The following is a 25,822-nucleotide window of genomic DNA, read 5'->3' on the forward strand; positions in this document are numbered from 1 at the left end:
ACATTTGGGTCGGGAGACAGACGTTGTCCGTGTCACTGGGGCTGACACGGAAGAGGAGGGCTGTGTTGCAATACGAAGCAGACATCACCACTGGCTCCTCTTTGTTAATTAGCTAGCTAAGTTCGCTAACTAGCCAGCTAAGCTGATGGGAGTTCCTTCCTGTCATTTTGAGTATACGCCTGATTATAGACTGGGAAATCACGCTAGTGAACAGAAGAGGAGGTTCGTGTGTGATTCAAAGTATATGGACATAGCTAGATAGCTTGCAAGCTAGGTACACCCACAGATGTCTATTGTGGCAAAGTTCAATCTCCAACGTACCCGGTGGTTCTCTTGTTATGCTCGCTAATTATTGATCCTGGCAAGGGTAACATGCAAGTAACCTGATTGTTGTTGTCAATTAGCTATTTTGACAGCTAAGTCCATCAACTGTAGTGGAGACAACCAGTTGTCAAGTCTCTGAACTCTAGTGCTTGTCCATGAGACCACTTCATGCAGGTTCCGGGAGAAGAAATGCATTGGACTATATGATTTTTCAGGGACGTCATTGAGAGCACAGGAACACCCACTTGTGTACAGACGTGTCAGAGATTAAATGGGTGCAAAGCTGTTTTGCTGGCCACAGGGTTCTCCTGGCATTGCCATGATGCTGAGAGCCCTACTCCTTACAGGCCTTTTTAGCCGGGCCAATGGCCAGGAAGGTCAGGCCATGTTACCAGAAGAAAAGAGCAAAATCAGGTGAGATAACAACCGTGTGTGATCACACTCCAGCATTGCGCAATGCCCACATTTTACTGAGTGGCGAGGTCTGTGCTGTGAAGACGAAGGGACTAAATCGTTGAACACACCAGCACTTTACCTATCCATCATCGTGTCTGTTAGAAATGACTTGGTTATGTTGATGTAGTATATTTCTTTCTGTTACAGGGACCAGATCGTTGAGATGTTCGATCATGCCTATGGCAGCTATATGGTAAGTCTGTCTGACCACATAATTTCTAATAACACATCAGATGTATGCCATTTTGCATTATTATTGTCACTTTCAACTACATTGGGCAAAATTGGATGCTTCAGGCCATAGCTATGGCTGTTTGTCTGTTACTGACCATGTAGCTGGCCAGGGCATGCTTCTGTTAACTGTTTTGTTGATATTGTATTCTTGCTCAAACAGCTCTCTGACTTGACTGTGTGCCATCCACTCGGGCCTATACTTCCAAGTTCAAACGTATTTAAACAAGTGTTCCTCCTAATTAGTACGTGTACCGTACCCTGACTGCACCTGTTCCCTGATTCTGCCACAGAAATACGCGTACCCAGCGGACGAGCTGATGCCCCTGAGCTGCAGGGGGAGGGTGCGTGGTCTGGAGCCCAACAGGGGAGACATCGACGACTCTCTGGGGAAGTGAGTACAACCGCACGTTTCTCAATATGTAACGCTCATGGGAAAAGGAAATGCATTTGGACTTGATGTGGGAAAGCCTGTTATACTCTGTTTGACATGACCTATCCGAACCCTCTCTGGTTCTTCCTTAAGACCTTGTATGTAACACTTAGCCTGGAAACACAGTAGAGGATGGCTATGGTGAAGCTGACATGGAGCAGGATCTAGGTTGTGTTGTGTGTGCAGAAGTTCATCCTCCTGACCTGGGTCATTTTCATTAAGCACCAAATGGAATAAGACGGGCTGAAACAGGGCAGGACTATCCGAACTTGTCCAATAAGAAACTACAGTTTTCAAGGTTTTGTTGCAAACATTTTTGCTATGGTGTCCCCTAACAAATATAACCTTGTTTTCTCCTAGGTTCTCCCTCACTCTGATTGACACCCTGGATACTCTGGTGGTGAGTATCTGATCCTGTCTGTGTGGCTATAATTGTAGTCAGCTGTAGTACCACAAATGTCTATAGAGAAATCCATGAACAAATGGGATCCATTTTCACGACAACCCCTCAGAGCCACTCACATAAAGTACATGGCAGTATAGACTAAATGGATAGCCCTTCTTTCTAATGGTTCTGGAAACTCTAGCAAAAATCATTGAAATGTAGTAATTCACAGGAATAATTCATGTTTTTTGTTTTTCAGGCAAGTTTCTCATTTGTTTAGTCTTAGGTATTTAAACACCTATTTCTTCAGTCTTTTCCCCTATTAACGAATGTTGCTTGTCCGTGTTTCCAGGTGTTGAACAAGCTCGACGAGTTTGAGGATGCGGTGAGGAGGACGTTGAGGGATGTCAGGCTGGACAACGATGTGGTGGTGTCTGTGTTTGAGACCAACATCCGAGTCCTGGGGTACGAACCTATACAATGCATTGTCTCACTACGACACAGTAGTTCTCCAAGATCGTGTATGATACTGGTTCAAATGTGTAATTGGACATTATGTTCTAATAACTGTACGACTTTATCATATAGTGCTGTCAGTGTTTAGATTAATAGGAAATTGTCCAGACATTGCTACGTGCTCACCACACCATCATGTTGCTCACCACACCATCATGTTGCTCACCACACCATCATCTTGCTGTCCCTACAGGGGCCTGCTGGGGGCGCATACGATGGCGGACATGCTCCGTCAGCGGGGGGAGAGGATGCAGTGGTACAGAGATGAGCTGCTCCACATGGCCAAGGAGCTGGGCAACAGACTGCTCCCTGCCTTTAACACCACCAGTGGCCTTCCCTACCCCAGGGTAACACACCTCACTCTTCACTTGTCTGCTTTTCGCGGTTCCCCTGGGCGCAAAGCCTTGTTTATCAGAACTCTGTTTTTCCACAACGTCGGAAAAATACCAAACGATTCAGGTCTGAAAGGAGTAACCAGATGAATGTGAATAGAAGATTCAAAGTGATTCAAGATAGCGTTGTAGTCGAATAATTATCTGACAATACGCATGTAGTACATACAATATACATAAAAATAAAAAAAAATGGGTAGATTAGCTTTAATATTGCAACTATTATTTTAAATAAATATATTAACCCCCCAAATATATTGGGGATTGGAAATGATGCAGACAATTACATTGCTACAAAATGTTTTATTTAAAAACTAATAATAATAATGTCCAACTTTATTATTTTCCCCAAACCCTACATCCTAGGACTAGATATTGGCTAATAAAACAATACTTACCCTTCCAGTTTATACAGTCTACATACTTTTCTCAGACAGTATATTTTACATTTTAGTTACCTTTTGTTTGTTTTTATTCCCATCCTTCAGCTACCCTCAACCCCTCCCATCTATATCTGAAGAGCATCCAGTTTTGATTTCTAGCAGCCACATATTTTTCCCGCTGTGCTGCGATGTTTCACAAAAGTTCTGGACCTTTCTGTTCTCATAGTTTCTCATAGTAAATGAAAGATAAGCACCTTTGCTAAGAGTATTATTATATTATTGATCGATTTGACTATGACTTTTCAAATCACCCAGCAGTGCTATTTGCAGAGTTGGCTCCAAGTACATCAGCCATTCCTGAACCTGCGACCAAAAACAAGCTACATATGGGCAGTACCAAAACAAGTGATCTTATGATTCTGTCTCTTCAAAGCACAATCTGTAGAGCTGAGATGGTTGTATCCCTGCCTTTAACACTACCAGTGGCCTTTCCTACCCCAGGGGAACACACAAAGAATTTTGTATTGTAGTTTAAATAAAACAATTCAAGTTTTGAATCCGGCATCGTTTTGTGTATCATGGAGTATGAACATCGAAAATCTCCTCCCAAGTATTTTGCAACCTGTATGATGCAGGTGTAAATGTTTTGGTCCTTAAATTAACTTTGGTCTGCAGGGCCGACAGACAACTTCCTTACCTTCTCCCCTTTCCACTTACCTCTCCCATTTTTGCATATTGCTGCAATTATTTGGTTGTAATTTTGGATAGAGCAGACATTTCCATATAATTGTGTTAGCTGAATGTGTGACGTAACTCCACCAGTCCTATTTATGATATCATTTACAAAGATTATACCGTTTAAATTAAAATATATATAAATTAGTAAATTTGAGTTTAACCATAATATTTGTTCTAATATTTGTTCAGTCTTTTCTGGTGGATTAAACTGAAATTGCAACCAGCTTTCTATTGCTTGTTTTAAAGATAGTGATATTTTGGAGATAATGAAAAATTGTAATCTGAATGAGGGGGAAAAGGCCATTCTTGGACACGGGGTGAGCCATTCTTACTTATCTGCTAGAGAACCAGTTTGGATTCAAGTATAGTTTTTGTATGACTGAAGCCTTTAGTGAGAGGTCCAATGCTTTAATATTTCATCATTTCTTCCCTCTGAATTCATATTAATTATAGAAATAGTAAAAACGAATTGTCTGGCTTGCCATTCCAAATAAAGTGGAATATTTTTTTTCTCATATAATTTAAAGAGCAAGTCTATAGGTGTAGGCAGCCCATAAGTAAATAGGTAATATGGAATATGACTAAAGAATTTATCTGGGTCATTTTTTTTCTCCTACACATACTCTACATGACCATCTCATTCCAAAATCATGGGCATTAATATGGAGTTGGTCCCCTCTTTGCTGCTATAACAGCCCCCGTTCTTCTGGGAAGGCTTTCCACTAGATGTTTGAACATTGCTGTGGCGACTTGCTTCCATTCAGCCACAAGCATTAGTGAGGCTGGGGACTAATGTTGAGCGATTAGGTCTGGCTCGAAGTTGGCATTCCAATTCATCCCAAAGGTGTTTGATGGGGTTGAGGTCAGGGCTCTGTGCAGGCCAGTCAAGTTCTTCCACACCCATTTTGACAATCCATTTCTGTATGGACCTCGCTTTGTGCACGAGGGCATTGTCATGCTGAAACAGGAAAGGGTGTTGCCACAACTGTTGCCACAAAGTTGGAAGCACAGAATCGTCTAGAATGTCATTGTATGCTGAAGGGTTAAGATTTCCCTTCACTGGAGCTAAGGGGCCTAGCCCGAACCATGAAAAACAACACCCGGACCATTATTCCTCCTCGACTAAACGTTATAGTTGGCACTATGCATTGGGGCAGGTAGCTTTCTCCTGGCATCCGCCAAACCCAGATTTGTCCGTAGGACTGCCAGATGATGAAGCGTGATTCATCACTCCAGAGAACGCGTTTCCACTGCTCCAGAGTCCAATGGCGCCACACTTTGCACCACTCCAGACAGCACTTGGCATTGCGCATGGTGATTTTAGGTTTGTGTGCGGCTGCCCGGCCATGGAAACCCATTTCATGAAGCTTCTGACAAACAGTTTTTGTGCTGACGTAGCTTCCAGAGGCAGTTTGGAACTTGGTAGTGAGTGTTGTAACCGAGAACAGACAAATGTTATGTGCTTCAGCACTCAACGGTCCCGTTCTGTGAGTTTGTATGACCTACCACTTTGCGGCTGAGCCGTTGTTGCTCCTAGATGTTTCCACTTCACAATAACAGCACTTACAGTTGACTGGGGCAGCTCCAGCATTGCAGAAGTTTGACGAACTGACTTGTTGGAAAAGTGGCATCCTAGGACATCGCCATGTTAAAACTCATTGAGCTCTTCAGTAAGGCCATTATATTGCCAATGTTTTCTATGCAGATTGCATGGCTGTGTGCTCGATTTTATACACCTGTCAACAACCGGTGTGGAAATATCCGAAACCACACATTTTAAGGCATGTCCACATACTTTTGTAAATATAGTGTATGTTTGTAAACTTACCATTTTAAGAAGTACCATGATATTTGAGTGTTCATATAGCTGTACCATGATATTTGAGTGTTCATATAGCTGTACCATGATATTTGCACCGTTAAGCATACTGTAGCTGCGACTAAGTAAACCTATAATTGTCCTCCAATGTTCCACCCACTAAAACCTCTCCCCATCCTAAAGTGGGTTGTCGTCCCATTGGGTGGCTGACCATCCCTGTACACATGGATCCTTTAAGACAGGTATTTCCAAACTAGGGTACGGCAATGCTGTCAGGGGTACAAATAAAAACGTGAGTCACTTTTTTTTTTTTTTATTACTTTTTATTTGATTTTTAATCTTCACATTTTCAAACAGTCCATTTATATTTTCCAACGGGGCTATACATTTGGGTGAAGTTGTTCTCGACTGAGTAGCCATGTTTTCACTGCCAAAAATAAAATTAAACCATCTAGTGTTCAGCGAAATAATACAATGTCAAATAATTAACATCCAATCACATTAACCGTTACTCTCTCGCGGGAATTCCACTTAACGGTCCGTATGGAGCCAAACGTAGCTGCTGCTCATGTTGGTATCTGTACTGATGGCACAAAAGCCATGACAGGGAGACATAGTGGTAACACGTGTGACATAGTAGTAACACGTGTGCAAGCAGTTGCTCCTGACGCCACTTGGGTCCACTGCAGCATCCACCCAGAGGCTCTTGGGTACACTGCAGCATCCACCCAGAGGCTCTTGCTGCCAAGGGAATGCCTGACAGCTTGAAAGACGTTTTGGACACTACAGTGAAAATGGTTAACTTTGTTAAAGCAAGGCCCCTGAACTCTCGTGTATTTTCTGCACTGTGCCATGATATGGGCGAAGACCATTTGACACTCTTTTTTTTTTTACAACACACAGAAGTGCGCTGGTTATCAAGGGGCAAAGTATTGACATGTTTTTTTAAATTGAGAACAAGCTTTGTTTTCTTTACTGACCATCATTTTCACTTGTCTGACCGCTTGCATGATGACGAGATTCTCACACGACTGTCCTATCTGGGCAATGTTTTTTCTCGCCTGAATGATCTGAATCTAGGATTACAGGGATGCTCCACAACTATTCTATGTGCGAGACAAAATTGAGGCTATGATTTAAGAAGTTGGAGCTCTTCTCTGTCTGCATTAACAAGCACAACACACAGGTCTTGCCATCATTGTATGATTTGTTTTGTGTGTGCAAATGAACTCAAGCTTACAGACAATGTCAAATGTGATATAGCGAAGCACCTGAGTGAGTTAGATGCGCATTTACGCAGGTACTTTCCCGAAATGGATGACACAAACAACTGTATTTGTTATCCCTTTCATGCCCTGCCTCCAGTCCACTTACCGATATCTGAACAAGAGAGACTCATCAAAATTGCAACAAGCGGTTCTGTGAAAATGTAATTTAATCAGAAGCCACTGCCAGATTTCTGTATTGGGCTGCGCTCAGAGTGTCCTGCCTCAGCAAATCGTGCTGTTAAGACCCTGATGCCCTTTGCAACCACGTACCTATGTGAGAGTGGATTCTCGGCCCTCACTAGCATGAAAACTAAATACAGGCACAGACTGTGTGGAAAATGATTTAAGACACTCTCTCCAATACAACCCAACATTGCAGAGTTATGGGCATCCTTTCAAGCACACCCTGCTCGTTAACACGTGAGTTATTCACAATTTTCGATGAACAAATGCGTTTTTTTATTTGTATGTAAGATGGTTAAATAAAGAGCAAAATTATTGATTATTATTATTTGTGCCCTGTTCCTATAAGAGCCCTTTGTCACTTCCCATAAGCCGGGTTGAGACTAAACTCACACTCATTCTTATGTTTAATAAATGTTTAGTGTGTGTGTGTGTGGCAGGCTTACAATGATGTCAAAAAACAACATTTGAGAGTGTGCTGACCCTGGTGCTAGAGGGGGTACGCAGCTGGAAGTTGAATGTTTGAACGGGTATGGGACTATATAAACTTTGGGCACCATTGCTTTAAGAGATGTGAGTCCTCCTTCAAAAAGAGCTCATGGTGCTACCTACAGTACAGAACCAGATCCGCAGCCAACATCATTTTGAACACCTTTGCCTCAGTTGTACTGCATCTCGTTATGAAAAAATATACACTACCGTTCAAAAGTTTGGGGTCACTTAGAAATGTCCTTGTTTTTGAAAGAAAAGCATTTTTGGTTAATTTAAAATAACATCAAATTGATCAGAAATACAGTGTAGACATTGTTAATGTTGTAAATGACTATTGTAGCTGGAAACGGACGATTTTCTTTTTTTTTAATGGAATATCAACATAGGCGTACACAGGCCCATTATCAGCAACCATCACTCCTGTGTTCCAATGGCATGTTGTGTTAGCTAATCCAAGTTTATCATTTTAAAAGGCTAATTGATCATTAGAAAACCGTTTTGCAATTATGTTAGCACAGCTGAAAACTGTTGTGCTAATTTGAAGAAGTAATAAAATATATATTTTTAAAGCTGGTTGAGAGAATGCCACGGGTGTACAAAGCTGTCATCAAGGCAAAGGGTGGCTACTATGAAAAATCTCATCAACACTTTTGGTTCCTACATGATTCCATATGTGTTATTTCATAGTTTGATGTCTTCACTATTATTCTATAATGTAGAAAATAGTAAAAATAAAGAATAACCCTTGAATGAGTAGATGTGTCCAACCTATTGACTGGCACTGTATATCAAATACTCCACACAGGTGTGCCAACTAAAACATATCCCAGACAAGATTGAAGAATGGGACAAGTAGACAAAGGGAATGTAAGTCAGTGATCGTGTCTGTTGCAGTTTGTATGAATTTCCATCCCTGAATCCAACTCAAGACTTGATGTGTGAATGAGTATACAGTTTGGCTGTTTAAGAAGGGATGCCAACTTGAGCAGGAATGGGAATATTTTATTAGCCAATATCTAGTCCTAGCTGATGGAGCTTGGATACACCCACACACACACACACACACACACACACACACTGGTCCCCCGTTGTGACCCATCTTCCCAAGCACCTCTGAGCAGTCGTTTGATTATTCTGTGCCGCCAGGGCCACAATAATATGCATACAATATACTTCTGTTTGTTTGCAGGTAAACCTGAGGTACGGGGTCCTTAATCCCATGTCACGCACAGGCACTGAGTCGGACACCTGTACAGCCTGTGCAGGGACCATGATTCTAGAGTTTGCTGCTCTCAGTCGGCTGTCTGGGGAGGCCGTGTTCGAGGTACATTAGTAATTCCAGTAATAATAAATATATATTTTTTTGTATTTATGAACCCGTGGTGTATGAAGATGTGTTTCTGTGTCCCAACAGGAGAATGCTAGGAAAGCCCTGGATGTCCTGTGGGAGAAGAGACAGAGAGGAAGTGACCTCGTGGGCACAGTCATTAATATCCACAATGGTGACTGGGTCCGCAGGGGTGAGCCAGAGCTCCACTGTCACACACTCAGCCGCTCAGACAACACATACTCGCCTACACCAACACACATGGCCACCCACTCTCACATTTAAAAAGTCCAAATGTTGCTGGAGGATCAAACATTTTATCACCTCGCACCATGTGATGACACACCCTCTCAGTTCCTTTATTTCAGCCATTAGTCACTTCCAAAACTACTAGCTGGGTTTGGTTTTGAATATGTGTGTCTCCACCTGGTTGTTATTCCCATTTTAGATCAGTCAAAATCTATATTAAGTGTCTCCCTTGCATCTCCAGACAGTGGTGTGGGTGCTGGCATTGACTCCTACTATGAGTACCTGATGAAGGCTTACGTTCTGCTGGGAGACAACGTTTACCTGGAGAGGTTCAACACTGTGAGACCCAATCTCTCTACTCTCACTAGCTGCTGATCTATTGCAATGTTTTGCTCTATTGCTTGTAGAGAACACTCCAATTTGTCAGACAGCATTTTTACATTTAAATGCTACCGGCATCCAGATTGCAGAACCAGATAACATGTTCATTTCAAATGTAAATGTCCAGATGAACTGTGGCCAGATGGTGATCAGATGAAAGTTATCAGATATCACAAGGTCTATATTATTGTCAGTGTTTCCCCTATAGGCATTTAGCAGTGGCGAAGTTAGCTTTGAAACTGCAGTTTTTCTCTCAGCCCCATGACGAAATGTGTACAATTAGCTTAAAAACAGAAACATTGTGTTTCTGCGGCCAAGATGAGAGTCTTAAACCGGCCACGGACGCTACAACGCTCCCACCCCTTTACCACCGCTGCTGAGAAAAATCTTAGTGGAAACACTGATTCATGAAGTGTAAACGGGGTTTCAGTCACATCACTGATCTAACCTCCCTCCATATCAACTCTACACGTCATACATAATGTGAGTGTATTTAGTGACGCCTGCTGTCTGCTGTGTCTCCTACAGCATTACAGAGCCATCATGAAGTACATCAGCCAGCCTCCGCTGCTGCTCAACGTGCACATGCACAACCCCACGGTGAGCGTCCGCAGCTGGATGGACTCCCTACTCGCCTTCTTCCCCGGCCTGCAGGTGAGTCCCATGGCACCGCCTCTATCATCGCCACCACTTGGCATGGTTAGCCCCTTCCTATTCCCGATTTATAGTGCACTACTTTTGTATGCAAATGTCACATGAATTCATGAGACCCTTTGCTTGGATCATGACATCATCATGACCACACATCTATCCACTACCGCAGAAGACTGTTTATTTGTTTTATTTGGTTGAGTTTCTATCCGTTTCAATGGGGTTGTAATGAACAGGTGTACGCTCTGAAAGTGAATCGTTCATAGTAAAGACTGAATTATCAACCCTTGGCCATAGGTTCTGAGAGGAGACCTAAAGCCAGCCATAGAGACCCATGAGATGCTCTACCAAGTCACCAAGCAGCACAAGTTTCTCCCCGAGGTAAGGAAAAGTGACATTTGACATGAGTCAATATATCTGCTCTCAGCTTTGCTTGACTGTGTTTTTCCTAACGTTGCAGGCTTTCACCACCGAGTTCAGAGTTCACTGGGGTCAACACCCTCTGAGACCAGAGTTTGCAGAAAGCACTTACTACCTCTACAAGGTAATGCAGTTTGGGTTCCCACTGGGAAAAGCCAAAGGTGCAGAGTAATGGTATACTCTGTGTACATGAGTGAACTGCTTGAGAGAGGGGTTGAGAATGGGATAGACCATGTTTTCCCTTCCACAGGCCACAGGCGACCCCTACTACCTCAGGGTGGGCCAGTCCATAGTGGAAAAACTCAACGCCCATGCCAGGGTACCTTGTGGGTTTGCAGCTGTGCAGGACGTCCGCACAGGGGCCCACGAGGACAGGTAGGGGATCGCAGCGAATCATATGGGTTAAAACCTCGGGTCATATCCACTGATTCCATGGTGCTCTTTGAGCAAGAGAGCTCAAATTACAATATGTGTGATTTCAAACATTCCCTTTCTTTGTAGGATGGACTCGTTCTTCCTGGCGGAGATGTTTAAGTACCTGTACCTTCTGTTCTCTGAGAAGAACCAGCTTCACTTCGACATCGACGACTACATCTTCACCACCGAGGCCCACCTGCTGCCTGTCTCCCTGTCCACCTCACAGCCCCCTTGTCGGGGCAACAACACGGTGAGGCTGAGTCAGTTACCAACAGTTGTGTTGCGTTATGGTCAGAAGAGCTGAAACTTATCTGCCATTTTGTGTCTATATGTTCCAGGAAGCGCCCACTGCCTTGGAGGAAGACCTGTTTACCTACTCCTGCCCCAGCACCCAGACCCTTTTCCCCAACAACCCCTCCTTCGCCAAGACCATAAGGGACAGCTACAAGTACCTGACTGGGGTGGGCCGAGCCTTCCACGCTTCGCCTGTCAGGTTTGTGTGTGTGTAGAGTTCATAATGAAAGTATTCAGACCCCTTGACCTTTTTGTTATGTTACAGCCTTATTCTAAAATGGATTCAAAATAATAAATATTCCTCAGCAATCTACACACAATATCCCATAATGACAAGGAAAAACAGGTTTTTAGAAATTGTTTCAAATGTATAAAACATAATCAGAAATTCCTTATTTACATAACTATTCAGACCCTTTGCTATGAGATTCAAAATTGAGCTCAACTGCATCCTGTTTCCATTGATCATCCTTGAGATGTTGGAGATTGGAGTCCACCTGTGGTAAATTCAATTGTTTGGACATGATTTGGAAAGGCACACACCCGTCTATATAAAGTCCCACAGTTGACAGTGCAATCAGAGCAAAAACCAAGGATTGTGTCGAGGTACAGAAACAGGGAAAGGTTCCAAAACATGTCTGCAGATTGAAGGTCCAAGAACACAGTGGCCTCCATCATTCTTAAATGGAAGAAGTTTGGAACCACCAAGAAACTCTTCCTAGAGCTGCTTGCCCAGCCAAACTGAGCAATCGGGAGAAGGGCCTTGGGCAGGGAGGTGACCAAGAACCTGATGGTCACTCTGACAGAGCTCTAAAGTTCCTCTGTGGAGATGGTTGTCCTTCTGGAAGGTTCTCCCATCTCTGCAGCACTCCACCAATCAGGCCTTTATGGTAGAGTGGCCGAAGAGATGCCACTCCTCAGTAAATGGCACATGACAGCCTGGCACAAAAGGCACCTAAAGACTCTCAGACCATGAGAAACAAGATTCTCTGGTCTGATGAAACCAAGATTGAACTCTTTGGCCTGAATGCCAAGCGTCACGTCTGGAGGAAACCTGGCACTATTCCTACGGTGAAGCATAGTGGTGGCAGCATCATGCTGTGAGGATTCAGCGGCAGGGACTGGGAGACTAGTCAGGATCGAGGCAAAGATGAACAGAGCAAAGTACAGAGAGATCCTTGATGAAAGTCTGAGGTCCTGAGCAGGTTGTCTCAGAACCTCAGACTGGGGTAAAGGTCCAACAGGACAACAACCCTAAGCACACAGCCAAGACAACGCAGGAGTGGCTTCTTTTGGTAGTGTCATACCAAAGAAAATGTGATGCTGTAATCGCTGCCAAAGGTGTTTCAACAAAGTACTAAAGGGTCTGGGGTCTGAATACTTATGTAAATGTCATATTTCAGTTTTTTTATTTAATAAATTGGCAAACATTTCAAAACCGTTTTTTCTTTGTCATTATGGGGTATTGTGTGTAGATTGAGGGGGGGGGGCATTTTAGAATTAAGGCTGTAACGTAACAAAATGTGGAAAAAGTTGAGGGATCTGTATACTTTCTGAAGGTAGTAAATGTTGTGTGGCTGTAAAGACCTACACATTCACTAAAACTGATTTCGCTTCTTCCGTCATCCTTTGTGTTAACCCTGCTAAGTGACTCTGACCTAGCCACTGATGAGTCTGTGTGTGTTTGCAGGGGCATCGAGCTGCCGCTTCACGACCACGGTATGGAGCCTGTTGAGTTTCTGAGGAACATGGGCATCTCCCTCACCCCACTGAGCGAGGCTGGGGCAACAGGGACACCGGGGGTAAGAAGCGTGGGCAGCTTTTTGATTTCTTGCTCTCTATTGTCTGACTCTGTCCCAAATGGCACCCTATTCCCTGACACAACTTTTGACCAGAGCCAGATCAAAAGTAATGCACTGTTTAGGGAATAGGGTGCCATTTGGGACACAAGCTATTGTTTAGCAGGGAAACATTGCCCTGTCTCATGAATGCCCCTGTGTAATTAATAACACCAATGTACTTATTTTCAGGAGGTACAGAAAGGTGTTTACAGGGTGAAACTGGTGGCAGAGGTGACCCAGACCACAGAGGAGGAAGAAGTAGAGCCCCTCCTCGTTCAGCTCATATCCCCCCCGTTTCTGGGTAGAACGGTCCTGACTGCAGGACCAGCTAAGTTTGGAATGGACCTTACCAAGCAGGAGCACGGGGTTAGCCTTCTTGAATCTTACATTCATTTCTATTTGTTTTTTTTTATGTCACTCAAAATATTGATACTGTAAGAGATGGGCATGCACCTTTTTGTCCCCTTACATTTATGACCCAAATTGAATATTGACTCATGTTAGTTTTGGAGATCTCTGGATGTCTGTCTCAATACTGTACAGAGTATTTACAGGAGTCTCTTACTCACTCACTCACCCACTCACTTACTCACACATATACAGTGCCTTGCGAAAGTATTCGGCCCCCTTGAACTTTGCGACCTTTTGCCACATTTCAGGCTTCAAACATAAAGATATAAAACTGTATTTTTTTGTGAAGAATCAACAACAAGTGGGACACAATCATGAAGTGGAACGACATTTATTGGATATTTCAAACTTTTTTAACAAATCAAAAACTGAAAAATTGGGCGTGCAAAATTATTCAGCCCCCTTAAGTTAATACATTGTAGCGCCACCTTTTGCTGCGATTACAGCTGTAAGTCGCTTGGGGTATGTCTCTATCAGTTTTGCACATCGAGAGACTGACATTTTTTCCCATTCCTCCTTGCAAAACAGCTCGAGCTCAGTGAGGTTGGATGGAGAGCATTTGTGAACAGCAGTTTTCAGTTCTTTCCACAGATTCTCGATTGGATTCAGGTCTGGACTTTGACTTGGCCATTCTAACACCTGGATATGTTTATTTTTGAACCATTCCATTGTAGATTTTGCTTTATGTTTTGGATCATTGTCTTGTTGGAAGACAAATCTCCGTCCCAGTCTCAGGTCTTTTGCAGACTCCATCAGGTTTTCTTCCAGAATGGTCCTGTATTTGGCTCCATCCATCTTCCCATCAATTTTAACCATCTTCCCTGTCCCTGCTGAAGAAAAGCAGGCCCAAACCATGATGCTGCCACCACCATGTTTGACAGTGGGGATGGTGTGTTCAGCTGTGTTGCTTTTACGCCAAACATAACGTTTTGCATTGTTGCCAAAAAGTTCAATTTTGGTTTCATCTGACCAGAGCACCTTCTTCCACATGTTTGGTGTGTCTCCCAGGTGGCTTGTGGCAAACTTTAAACAACACTTTTTATGGATATCTTTAAGAAATGGCTTTCTTCTTGCCACTCTTCCATAAAGGCCAGATTTGTGCAATATACGACTGATTGTTGTCCTATGGACAGAGTCTCCCACCTCAGCTGTAGATCTCTGCAGTTCATCCAGAGTGATCATGGGCCTCTTGGCTGCATCTCTGATCAGTCTTCTCCTTGTATGAGCTGAAAGTTTAGAGGGACGGCCAGGTCTTGGTAGATTTGCAGTGGTCTGATACTCCTTCCATTTCAATATTATCGCTTGCACGGTGCTCCTTTGGGATGTTTAAAGCTTGGGAAATCTTTTTGTATCCAAATCCGGCTTTAAACTTCTTCACAACAGTATCTCGGACCTGCCTGGTGTGTTCCTTGTTCTTCATGATGCTCTCTGCGCTTTTAACGGACCTCTGAGACTATCACAGTGCAGGTGCATTTATACGGAGACTTGATTACACACAGGTGGATTGTATTTATCATCATTAGTCACTTAGGTCAACATTGGATCATTCAGAGATCCTCACTGAACTTCTGGAGAGAGTTTGCTGCACTGAAAGTAAAGGGGCTGAATAATTTTGCACGCCCAATTTTTCAGTTTTTGATTTGTTAAAAAAGTTTGAAATATCCAATAAATGTCGTTCCACTTCATGATTGTGTCCCACTTGTTGTTGATTTTTCACAAAAAAATACAGTTTTTTATCTTTATGTTTGAAGCCTGAAATGTGGCAAAAGGTCACAAAGTTCAAGGGGGCCGAATACTTTCGCAAGGCACTGTACGTACACCTTAGCCAAATACATTTAAACTCAGTTTTTCACAATTCCTGACATTTAATCCTAGTAAAGCTTCCCTGTCGTAGGTCAGTTAGGATCACCACTTTATTTTAAGAATGTGAAATGTCAGAATAATAGTAGAGAAAGTGATTTATTTCAGCTTTTATTTCTTTCATCACATTCCCAGTGGTCAGAAGTTTGCATGGGATGCTGCCACTCCTGTGCTTTAAGGTTGGGATGGTGTTCTTCGGCTTGCAAGCCTCTCCCTTTTTCCTCCAAACATAACGATGGTCATTATGGCCAAACAGTTCTATTTTGTTTCATCAGACCAGAGGACATTTCTCCAAAAAGTACAATCTTTGTCCCCATGTGCAGTTGCAAACCGTAGTCTGGCTTTTTAATGGCGGTTTTGGAGCGGCCTTTCAGGTTAGGTTATAGGGCTCGTTTTACTGTGGATATAGATACTTTTGTACTTGTTTCCTCCAGTATCTTCACAAGGTCCTTTGCTGTTGTCCTGGGATTGATTTTCCTTTTCGCACCAAAGTACGTTCATCTCTAGGAGACAGAACGCGTCTCCTTCCTGAGCGGTATGACGACTGCATGGTCCCATGGTTTTTATACTTGCATACTATTGTTTGTACAGATGAATGTGGTACCTTCAGGCGTTTGGAAATTGCTCCCAAGGAAGAACCAGACCTGTGGAGGTCTAAAAAAAAGAATTCTGAGGTCTTGGCTGATTGCTTTTGATTTTCCCATGATGTCAAGCAAAGAGGCACTGAGTTGGAAGGTAGGCCTTGACATACATCCACGGGTACACCTCCAATTGACTCGAATGATGTCAATTAGCCTATCAGAAGCTTCTAAAGCCATGACATCATTTTCTGGAATTTTCCAAGCTGTTTAAACGCACAGTCAACTCTGTGTATGTAAACTTCTGACCCACTGGAATTGTGATGCAGTGAATTATAAGTGAAATAATCTGTTCGTAAATAATTGTTGGGAAAATTACTTGTGTCATGCACAAAGTAGATGTCCTAACCGACTTGCCAAAACTATAGTTTTTAAATTTGTGTAGTGGTTGAAAAATGAGTTTTAATGACTCCAACCTAAGTGTATGTAAACATCCGACTTCAACTGTACATACCCTGTTCCTCTCCCAGGTGAAGGGCAGCATCGTAAAGACCTCCCCTTACACAGCGTGTGGACCCATAGAGAATGCTGAGGAGCTGAGCGGGCACATTGCCCTGGCACTGCGTGGCGACTGCATGTTTGCTGCCAAGGCCCACAGGCTACAGGAGGCTGGGGCTATCGGAGTCATCTTCATAGGTGAAGAAATGGAACACGCACACCCCCATTCTGCTTGTCCCCCTCTCTCTCGCACGCCTCAACACCATCCAGCTCCCCCAGGACTGTCGGGCAAAAGAAACACCAGCAGAGAAGCACGAGATTGATCTTCACTCAACTTTACTAGTTTTGACCCTTTAGTTTACACTATCAATGTTTCAGTCAGTGGCCCAGGCTGTCCGCGACCGGGAGGTCCATGGGGCGATGCACAATTGGCCTAGCGTCGTCCGGGTTAAAGGGGGTTTGGCCGGTAGGGATATCCTTGTCTCATCGAGCACTAGCGACTCCTGTGGTGGGCCGGGCGCAGTGCACAGTGTTTTTCTGACACATTGGTGCGGCTGGCTTCCGGGTTGGATGCGCGCTGTGTTAAGAAGCAGTGCGGCTTGGTTGGGTTGTGTTTCGGAGAACGCATGGCTCTCGACCTTCGTCTCTCCCGAGCCCGTACGGGAGTTGTAGCGATGAGACAAGATAGTAGTTACTAACAATTGGACACCATGAAATTGGGGAGAAAAAGGGGGGTAAAATTAAAACAAAAAGAAGAAGAATAATGGTATATGGTAATAATGGTATAATAATAATGAAATATGGTAATAATGGTATAATAATAATTAAATATGGTAATAATGGTATAATAATAATGAAATATGGTAATAATGGTATATGGTAATAATGGAATAATAATGGTAAATGGTAATAATGGTATATGGTAATAATGGAATAATAATAATAATGGTATATGGTAATAATGTAATAATAATAATGGTATATGGTAATAATGGAATAATAATTGTATATGGTAATAATGGAATAATAATGGTATATGGTAATAATGGAATAATAATGGTATATGGTAATAATAATAATGGTATATGGTAATAATGTAATAATAATAATGGTATATGGTAATAATGGAATAATAATGGTATATGGTAATAATGGAATAATAGTGGTATATGGTAATAATGGTATATGGTAATAATGTAATAATGGTATATGGTAATAATGGAATAATAATGGTATATGGTAATGTAATAATAATGGTATATGGTAATAATGGTATATGGTAATAATGGAATAATAATGGTAAATGGTAATAATGGAATAATAATAATAATGGTATATGGTAATAATGGAATAATAATAATGGTATATGGTAATAATGGAATGATAATAATAATGGTAATAATGGAATGATAATAATAATGGTAACAATGGAGTAATAATAATAAGGTAATAATGTAATAATAATGGTATGGTAATAATGTAATAATAATGGTATATGGTAATAATGGAATAATAATGGCATATGGTAATAATGGTATATGGTAATGTAATAATGGTATATGGTGGTAATGGAATAATAATGGTATATGGTAATAATGGAATAATAATGGTATATGGTAATAATGGTATATGGTAATAATGTAATAATAATGGTATATGGTAATAATGGAATAATAATAATGGTATATGGTAATAATGGAATAATAATAATGGTAATAATGGTATATGGTAATAATGGTATATGGTAATAATGGAATAATAATAATGGTATATGGTAATAATGGAATAATAATAATGGTATATGGTAATAATGGAATAATAATAATGGTATATGGTAATAATGGAATAATAATGGTATATGGTAATAATGGAATAATAATGGTATATGGTAATAATGGAATAATAATGGTATATGGTAATAATGGAATAATAATGGTATATGGTAATAATGGTATGGTAATAATGTAATAATAATGGTATATGGTAATAATGGAATAATAATAATGGTATATGGTAATAATGGAATAATAATGGTATATGGTAATAATGGAATAATAATAATGGTATATGGTAATAATGGAATAATAATGGTATATGGTAATAATGGAATAATAATAATGGTATATGGTAATAATGGAATAATAATCATAATGCATTTTACTTTGAGGTGTTTTTTTGCATCACACACAATACACCATTTTCAGTCATCGACTTGTCTGAAGGAAAATGTTAATGTCACGGCCCATGCATAATGCTTTAGTAGTCTCATGGTATGTAGACCTACATTGAACATCACACATGGCTACTGGTGGCTGTATCATAAAACAGCAATTGCAATTTTATGGGATGCATTTTTTCAATCGTTTTTGATGGTAGACCACTCTGGTAGGCCTACATTGTGATCAATTAGCCACACTATGCTACTTGGCACTAACTTAATGTGTACACCCTTGAAACTGTAACTTAGTGTGTACAGAATTTTCAAGTTTCCACTCAGCAGACCTGAAGTTTGCTCATTGCCGAAAACAATTAGAGGGAACATTGCTCAACACACCCACTCATAGCCCATAATATCAGCACACAGCCTGTTACTCTGCTGTAAGAGGAGCTTAGGAAAATAGCTTAGTGGGGCCTAACCTAGATTTAGAAGGCCATATTGGTCTGCATTGTTACAGTGTACTACTTACTGAAGTAAAAATCCCAAACGGTTGGTTTTGGGGAACCATCACCTACTTTATCAGTGTGATTTTACAGTAGCTCTGCTTTTTACCTCTTAAGATCAGAGTTGGTTCACAAATGGGCTTTGATCGATATGGCATTCCTCTTTGAGTTGACAAGCCCTCCCCACTTGTGTTTTGAAAAACAACATTTCCCATAACTCCTCCGTCCCTCCTAGACCACCGGGAGGGGAGTAACAGTGCAGAGACGCCCCTGTTCCAGATGGTGGGAGACGGAGGGTCCACAGCTGACATCACCATCCCCCTGGTGTTCCTATTCAGCCAGGAGGGGGCGCTGCTCACCTCTGCTCTGGAGGACCACAGCAACGTAGATGTACTGATGCTGCCCAAAGAGAGGCAGCTAGGTAAGACAACAGGTAAGAGATGGGGCCTGTGCAGAGCCCATGGTCTGGTAACACTGCTCCCCACCGGAGACCAGGGTTCAACCAATGCATCTATCATACTGTTCTCCCACTTACCTGTCTCCCCCTCTGTTTCCAGCAGCTAAATCAAGTGTAAAATGTACTAAATCTAAAAAATAAAAAAGAGGTGGCCTGCCTATGGGACTGAAGCTATAGGGGTTAATTATGCGGGGGAAGAGTTCTAAATTGAGCAAAGGTGAAACACATTTTAATGTTGAACTCTAGTATCAGTTGTTTGGGTTCAATGAAAATTAACACTTTGTAACTTAAATGTGTGCTAGATGTTAGAGGTGTAACAGATTACATGTTTGCCACTGACTGTCTCTCCCCCTGTCTTCCTTTCTCTTTCTTGTTCTCGCTCTGTCTTCCTCCTGATCACTACTCTTCAGACAAAGCAGACAAGCCCTTGGGGAAGATGAACATCAAGTTCCGCCTGGCGGAAGAGGGGGAGCTGGAAGACGGAGAGGCCAGAGGCCCCACCCTGCAGTTTGTCCTGGAGAAGGGAGAGGTAGTGTTGGAGGAAGAGGAGTACAAACAGCAAGGAGACAGCTGCTTGACACCTGGAGACGATCATATGCCATGTTTCTACGGACAAACTGCTGCCTCGCCTCCCTCCCACAGCGCCAATGACCCCGATACAGACCCCTGATCTCAGTTAGGTTCCTCAACCCCCTCCCACTGACCAAGGGCCTGGGCTCCCCAGCACTGATCCCTGGTCGGTGTCCAGAGGCACGTTGATGTGCCAGAGAGGGCCCTGCTGCACGCTCTGGACTGGACTGACTCAAAAGGGGACCTTAGCAGTGTGACAGTCAATCCCATTGACTCACTCACTACCCCTTTTAAAATCTGAGGGTGGTCTCGTACAGTTGATAGTTATTGGAACTGCAGTATTTATTAATGTATAGGAAGGGATGGGGCAGGTAGCTAGTTAGTCTTACCTTGCTACTGTAGCCTCAAGCCAACTCAGTTGTGTTGTGGAGATGACCGATTTAGTCAGTTGATTGTAAGAGAGAATTGATAACAACACATTTCAGAGAAATAGCTGAGGTAAGCGTGGGAGGGGATATTGGGCTGATATAGGGAACCCACTTTGTCTGAGGCCTTGTGTTTGAGTCTCTGTACTGTAGGCTAGATTGTGTTGAGCGGCTGCACTGAAAATGGGATTGCTTTACTGTCCCCTGTAACAAGTTGGTATCCTGTCAATTCAGTGGCGTGTGAGTGAATTTAAAGTGTGACTAGTAGTGTTATTTTGAAGATGAATAGGTGAGGAATGGGCTCTCCTGACCAAAGGGATGTGTTAACACTCACAAGAATGCTTTTAGAAAAAGGATAAGGTGCCATTTTGGGTGAACCGATGAGTTCAATTTTATTTATTTTGTACTGGTAGCTACATCAGGGAAATGTAAGAGTGAAAAAGATGTGTGTGTGCAATCGTTACTACACTACCAAATCAATACCTTTTATCGACCTTAGTCATGCATGTTTCATTTTTCAAATGTCAGTCGATTATGTAAACACAATACATCAGTCCGATTTCCGCAACAACTAAGAGCATTGAGGCGCGAGGCTCAACTCCTCCGCCGTTTTGGGTCCCATATAAACCACGTTGTAACATGAAGTGCAGCCGCGCTCATACTGTGTGAGGAGAAAGTCTTGCACTGCGCTTAACTACATTTTTGTAGTGCTGCTCGTGGCATCGTCATGACGCCGAGTCTGCCAGCTCTAGGTTGGTACTCTGCCGATCTTCACCACTGCCCCTGTGCCACCAGACGGCCTACCAGACCGGCATCTTCCTCCTAGAGCTATCGTCATGGTGGGACCATGCATCCAGGGACTTCTTCCCAAGCAGCTCACAGCACATCAAACACACCGTTGGTGTTTTGTCTGTTTGGTGTCCTCATTGCAAACATCCTTTGTATGATTCTTTGTGTGTGTAGTTCTTTGTGTGGACAGTGAGAACATCAGACTGTTATTTTTCTGTCTCCATCTTTCTTTTTGCATTATGAGATGACCTGTGTGTGTACCAAGATGAGTTAAGATGCAGCAGCCATAACGTTTCTATTTGTATGATCAGATGCCGTCACTCACATCCGCGTATTGTATCATTCCTGAGTCTCAATATTGATCTGCCAGGTGTTTTAATCATTTTTGCATGGGTTTTATATTTAATATATTTTAAGGTGTAAAAGTGGGTTATATTCCCAATGTCCCTGTGGAAACATGGGTATGGTTTGTATAGAGAAAGTGTTTTGTCATGACAGAGTACATGATTTCTTCACAGTTAATGTTTTGTGTAGTAGACTTCTCATTGTTGCTGCTTACTTCACTTGAAGTCTTAATCCACCACAGCCACCTATATACAGTACTTCTTGATTTCAAGGCAAAGTCCATCTGTATCTATGGTTTCTGTGACCATTACTGTTCACTCAGAGAAGAAATGGACGTTAAAAATTATTTGTCTTTTTGGGTATTTATTAAGGACATTTTGGAAATGTTGACTGATCGGGATAACTGAAGCTCAAAGTGCCAAAGTGATTATTTCTGATAGTAGTATCAGATAATGTACTTTGTCTTTTGAGAAGTATTATTTGAGCGCTGAAGCACATGATCTTGTCAATAAATTCAGAATCATGATCTTAGTTTTTCTTCATCCCTCAACGAAATATTACAATGTAGATGTTTTCAATGATCACATTTGTTCATAGAGGTATTTAGGTAGGTTTATGATGGCTCTATAACTTTAGAATGAATGAGATTTTATTCTATGTCTGTAACGGGGGTGGGTCTTAGTGATGTAACACAAAATTCATTCCAAGATGACCATTAAGTGTCATTTGTGGTCATGACGACCACCTTTTGTTTGTGGGGAGTCAACCATACTTGGATTTTTGGATGAAAGCGACCAAATTTGGAGCCCAGTATCCGCTCAAAGGGAATCCCCAAACATATGTTTTTTTATTTTACCTTTATTTAACTAGGCAAGATCAGTTAAGAACAAATTCTTATTTTCAATGACGGCCTAGGAACAGTGGGTTAACTGCCTGTTCATGGGCAGCCTTCCGGTTACTAGTCCAACGCTCTAACCACTAGGCTACCCTGCCGCCCCATGTGTCCCAAGTGACACCCTATCCCCTATGTGCTCCACTTTATATAGGGTGCCATTAGGGATGCACACAATGTATCACTTCACACAGAACAAAAACAGACTTTTGACTTTACAGATGCATGTGTGTGTTTTAAGGTTTACTCTAACCATAGATGTTGCCTTAAGGAGTAAATTACAACACCGTGTGCTTCGTAGCTTCTCAATGAGCCAGGATCCAGGTAGATTTTTAATTTAGTTCAGTATAGGGTTGCACATTTTGGGGAATATTCAGAGGTGGAAACTTTCTGTGGGAATTAATGGGAATATGCAAATGAATATTAATACCATTTAATTGTAGATGTTTTTTGCATTGGATATATTTACCATATCATATGGAGACAAACATAAACCTTTTACCTTATCATCAGTAGACAATTGCAAATGATTTAATCCTTCCAAAATATATTTTTTAAATGATTTATTTACATATCTAACTTGAATTAAATGAGTTGACTCTTCACATGGGATGATTTCACTGAACAACAAAAGGGAATATTGAATGATCCCCAATGATCCATTGCATCTCCCAAAAACGATAGTCTAGAAACTAAAGCTTTGGTTGTCTTCCTCTCAGGCTTCCATGTCTTCTCCCTGGACCTCCTCAATGTCCACCTCTTGAACATCAGACTCTGAGGCCTCATCTTCACTGTCACTTTCCAACCTTGTTGAGGATGGCTCGTTGTCAGGCTCAAAAAGCCTCAATTGCCCAGATTACCACCAATTTTTCAACCCTTGTTTTGGTCATCCTGTTACGTGCTTTGGTGTGTGTGTGTTCCCAAACAAGGACCAGTTGCGCTCTGTGGCGGCTGATGTTGGTGGGATTTGGAGGATGATGGAGGCAACAGGGGAAAGAGCCTCAGATCCACAAAATCCCTTCCACCAGGTAGCTGATGAGATATGTTGGCACGACTGCCATGTTGCATCTCCATCCCAAAGCCCTTGCTGGGAAGTGTACTTTGCCAGACTGCCAAAAGTGAATTGGGCAGGGCATTATGGATTTCTTCTCTTACATCTGCAAGCAGAGTCTGAACATCAGACAGGATGGCATGGTCTCCAACAATCTGCAATGGCTACTGCTATAGTTTTCAGGAGCTGCTTACCACTCTCTCACAAAGTACATCATCCAGGAGGAGCCTCTTGATTGGGCTGTCCATATCTGCAGACTGTGATATGGCCATTTCTTGGAAAGACCCATTCCCCTCCAGGAGACTGTTAAAGATGACAACACCACCCCAACGAGTGTTGCTGGGCAGCTTCAATGTGGTGCTCTTATTCTTCTCACTTTACTTGTTGAGGTAGATTGCTGCTATAACTTGATGACCCTTCACATACCTAACCATTTCCTTGGCTCTCTTGTAGTGTAGCCATTGTTTTCAGTGCCATGATGTCCTTGAGGAGCAGATTCAATGCATGAGCAGCACAGCCAATGGGTGTGATGTGAGGGTAGGACTCCTCCAATCTAGCCTAAGCAGTCTTCATGTTCGCAGCATTGTCTGTCACCAGTGCAAATACCTTCTGTGGTCCAAGGTCATTGATGACTGCCTTTAGCTCATCTGCAATGTAGAGACCAGTGTATCTGTTGTCCCTTGTGGCTGTGCTCTTGTAGAATACTGGTTGAGGGGTGGATATGTTGTTAATTATTCCTTTCCCACAAACATTTGACCACACATCAGAGATGATTGCAATACAGGCTTCTTTCTCTATGATATGCTTGACCTTCACTTGAACTCTGTTGAATTCGGCATCCAGCAAATGAGTAGATAAAGCATGTCTGGTTGGAGGGGTGTATGCTGGGCGAAGAACATTCAGAAATCTCTTCCAGTACACATTGCCTGTGAGCATCAGAGGTGAACCAGTTGCATACACAGCTAGAGCAAGACATTCATCAGCATTTCTCTGACTACGTTCCTCCATTGAGTAAAAAAAAACGTCTGATTCCAGGAGGACCATGAGCTGTTGCTATCGATATGGTGTCTGATTCACCATTTTCGCCTTGAATAGAAGTAGGGGGACTTTTGTCAGAGGTTGCTTGTTGTGAGCGCTGAGGAAAATGTATGCTCTTGGCCAGATGATTCTGCATCTTTGTTGCATTCTTCACATGATTTGGCACAGTATTTGCAAATGTACATATATGTATATATATATGTATATATATATATGTATATATTCACCCCACCCAGTATTGTAATCAAAACTTACCAGAAAGCATGTAGTCCTTGGCTCAGACAGTGTAGTAGTGTGGGCTCAATAGCATCTCATTAGTGTGCAAGATCTTGAGAATCAGCTGTACATGTGATGGAAGAATGCACTGTGCATGCAGAGGGTTGCAATTCCATTGAATTGGGGGTAGTTTAACCAAAATATGTAATGTGTATCCCACAAAAAAAGGTTCACTGTTATAAGCTTAATTTTTTTGATGAATTTAAGCAAAATTCCCCATATTCCAGGGCTTAACTTACCATGGAACATTTCAGGAACATTTCTGGCCCTTTGCAACCCTACTTCAGTACTTGTTTCACTGCTTTATTGTGAGTTTTGGAGCCTGATAAAATCCTCTCCTTTCAGGGGAGAGTTGTGACAAAGCACAGGCTTTAAGCCAGACCCAGTATACTGAACTGGTCTCACACAAGGACACTGGACATAAGGTAAAAAACAATGTAAATAGTACCAAACCACTAGCGATAGACCTATATTACTTACTTAATCCTCATCATTCCTGGCGGAACATAGACCTACATTACAATTGCTTGTTTTGATATGGAACTTTATTTCACACCCAAATGACTTGTGACCAAAAAATAGAAGTTTGATATTTGAATTACCTCCAGTGCTTGACTTGGACTGAAAAAGATGCCAGTACTCATTTTGTGTTCCGGTACGGTTTATATTTAGGTGTAGGAGCTCCACAATACTCTAGAGGTGCAGGAGCTCAAGCAGTAGAACATTTTAGGTGCCGGTACTCTGCTCCGGTGAGCTTCTGCCAAAGTAAAG

The 25,822-nt window shown here is 42.1% G+C and overlaps 1 protein-coding gene across 2 annotated transcripts; it reads left to right on the top strand.

The window, feature by feature from the left end:
• Positions 1-17: 17 nt before the first annotated feature.
• On the top strand, positions 18-22,320 carry LOC139388798 (ER degradation-enhancing alpha-mannosidase-like protein 3). Of its 2 annotated transcripts, none has more exons than XM_071135719.1 (20): positions 18-738; positions 928-973; positions 1,305-1,405; positions 1,805-1,844; positions 2,182-2,294; positions 2,539-2,692; positions 8,810-8,944; positions 9,035-9,140; positions 9,438-9,535; positions 10,106-10,231; positions 10,526-10,609; positions 10,689-10,772; positions 10,899-11,023; positions 11,150-11,315; positions 11,404-11,558; positions 13,050-13,161; positions 13,390-13,566; positions 16,580-16,745; positions 19,444-19,641; positions 20,076-22,320. In XM_071135719.1, exons 1-20 carry the CDS (start codon positions 596-598, stop codon positions 20,333-20,335), a joined length of 2,589 nt encoding a protein of 862 aa, XP_070991820.1. In that variant the 5' UTR covers positions 18-595; the 3' UTR covers positions 20,336-22,320. The 2 variants fall into 2 exon arrangements, with proteins under 2 accessions (XP_070991820.1, XP_070991819.1); XM_071135718.1 differs by having other exon boundaries at positions 19,444-19,629.
• The last annotated feature ends 3,502 nt before the right edge of the window (positions 22,321-25,822 follow it).

The sequence above is a fragment of the Oncorhynchus clarkii genome, chromosome 29, assembly GCF_045791955.1.
Source record: "Oncorhynchus clarkii lewisi isolate Uvic-CL-2024 chromosome 29, UVic_Ocla_1.0, whole genome shotgun sequence".
Lineage (NCBI taxonomy): Eukaryota > Metazoa > Chordata > Actinopteri > Salmoniformes > Salmonidae > Oncorhynchus > Oncorhynchus clarkii.

What these genes read in the sequence shown, in the direction of transcription:
- LOC139388798 (XM_071135719.1), top strand. Translation starts at nt 596, where the DNA reads ATGGGTGCAAAGCTGTTTTGCTGGCCACAGGGTTCTCCTGGCATTGCC. An exon ending in CTTGTCGGGGCAACAACACG is followed by an intron (nt 11,316 to 11,403) that starts GTGAGGCTGAGT and finishes TATATGTTCCAG; the next exon opens with GAAGCGCCCACTGCCTTGGA. An exon ending in GGGCAACAGGGACACCGGGG is followed by an intron (nt 13,162 to 13,389) that starts GTAAGAAGCGTG and finishes ACTTATTTTCAG; the next exon opens with GAGGTACAGAAAGGTGTTTA.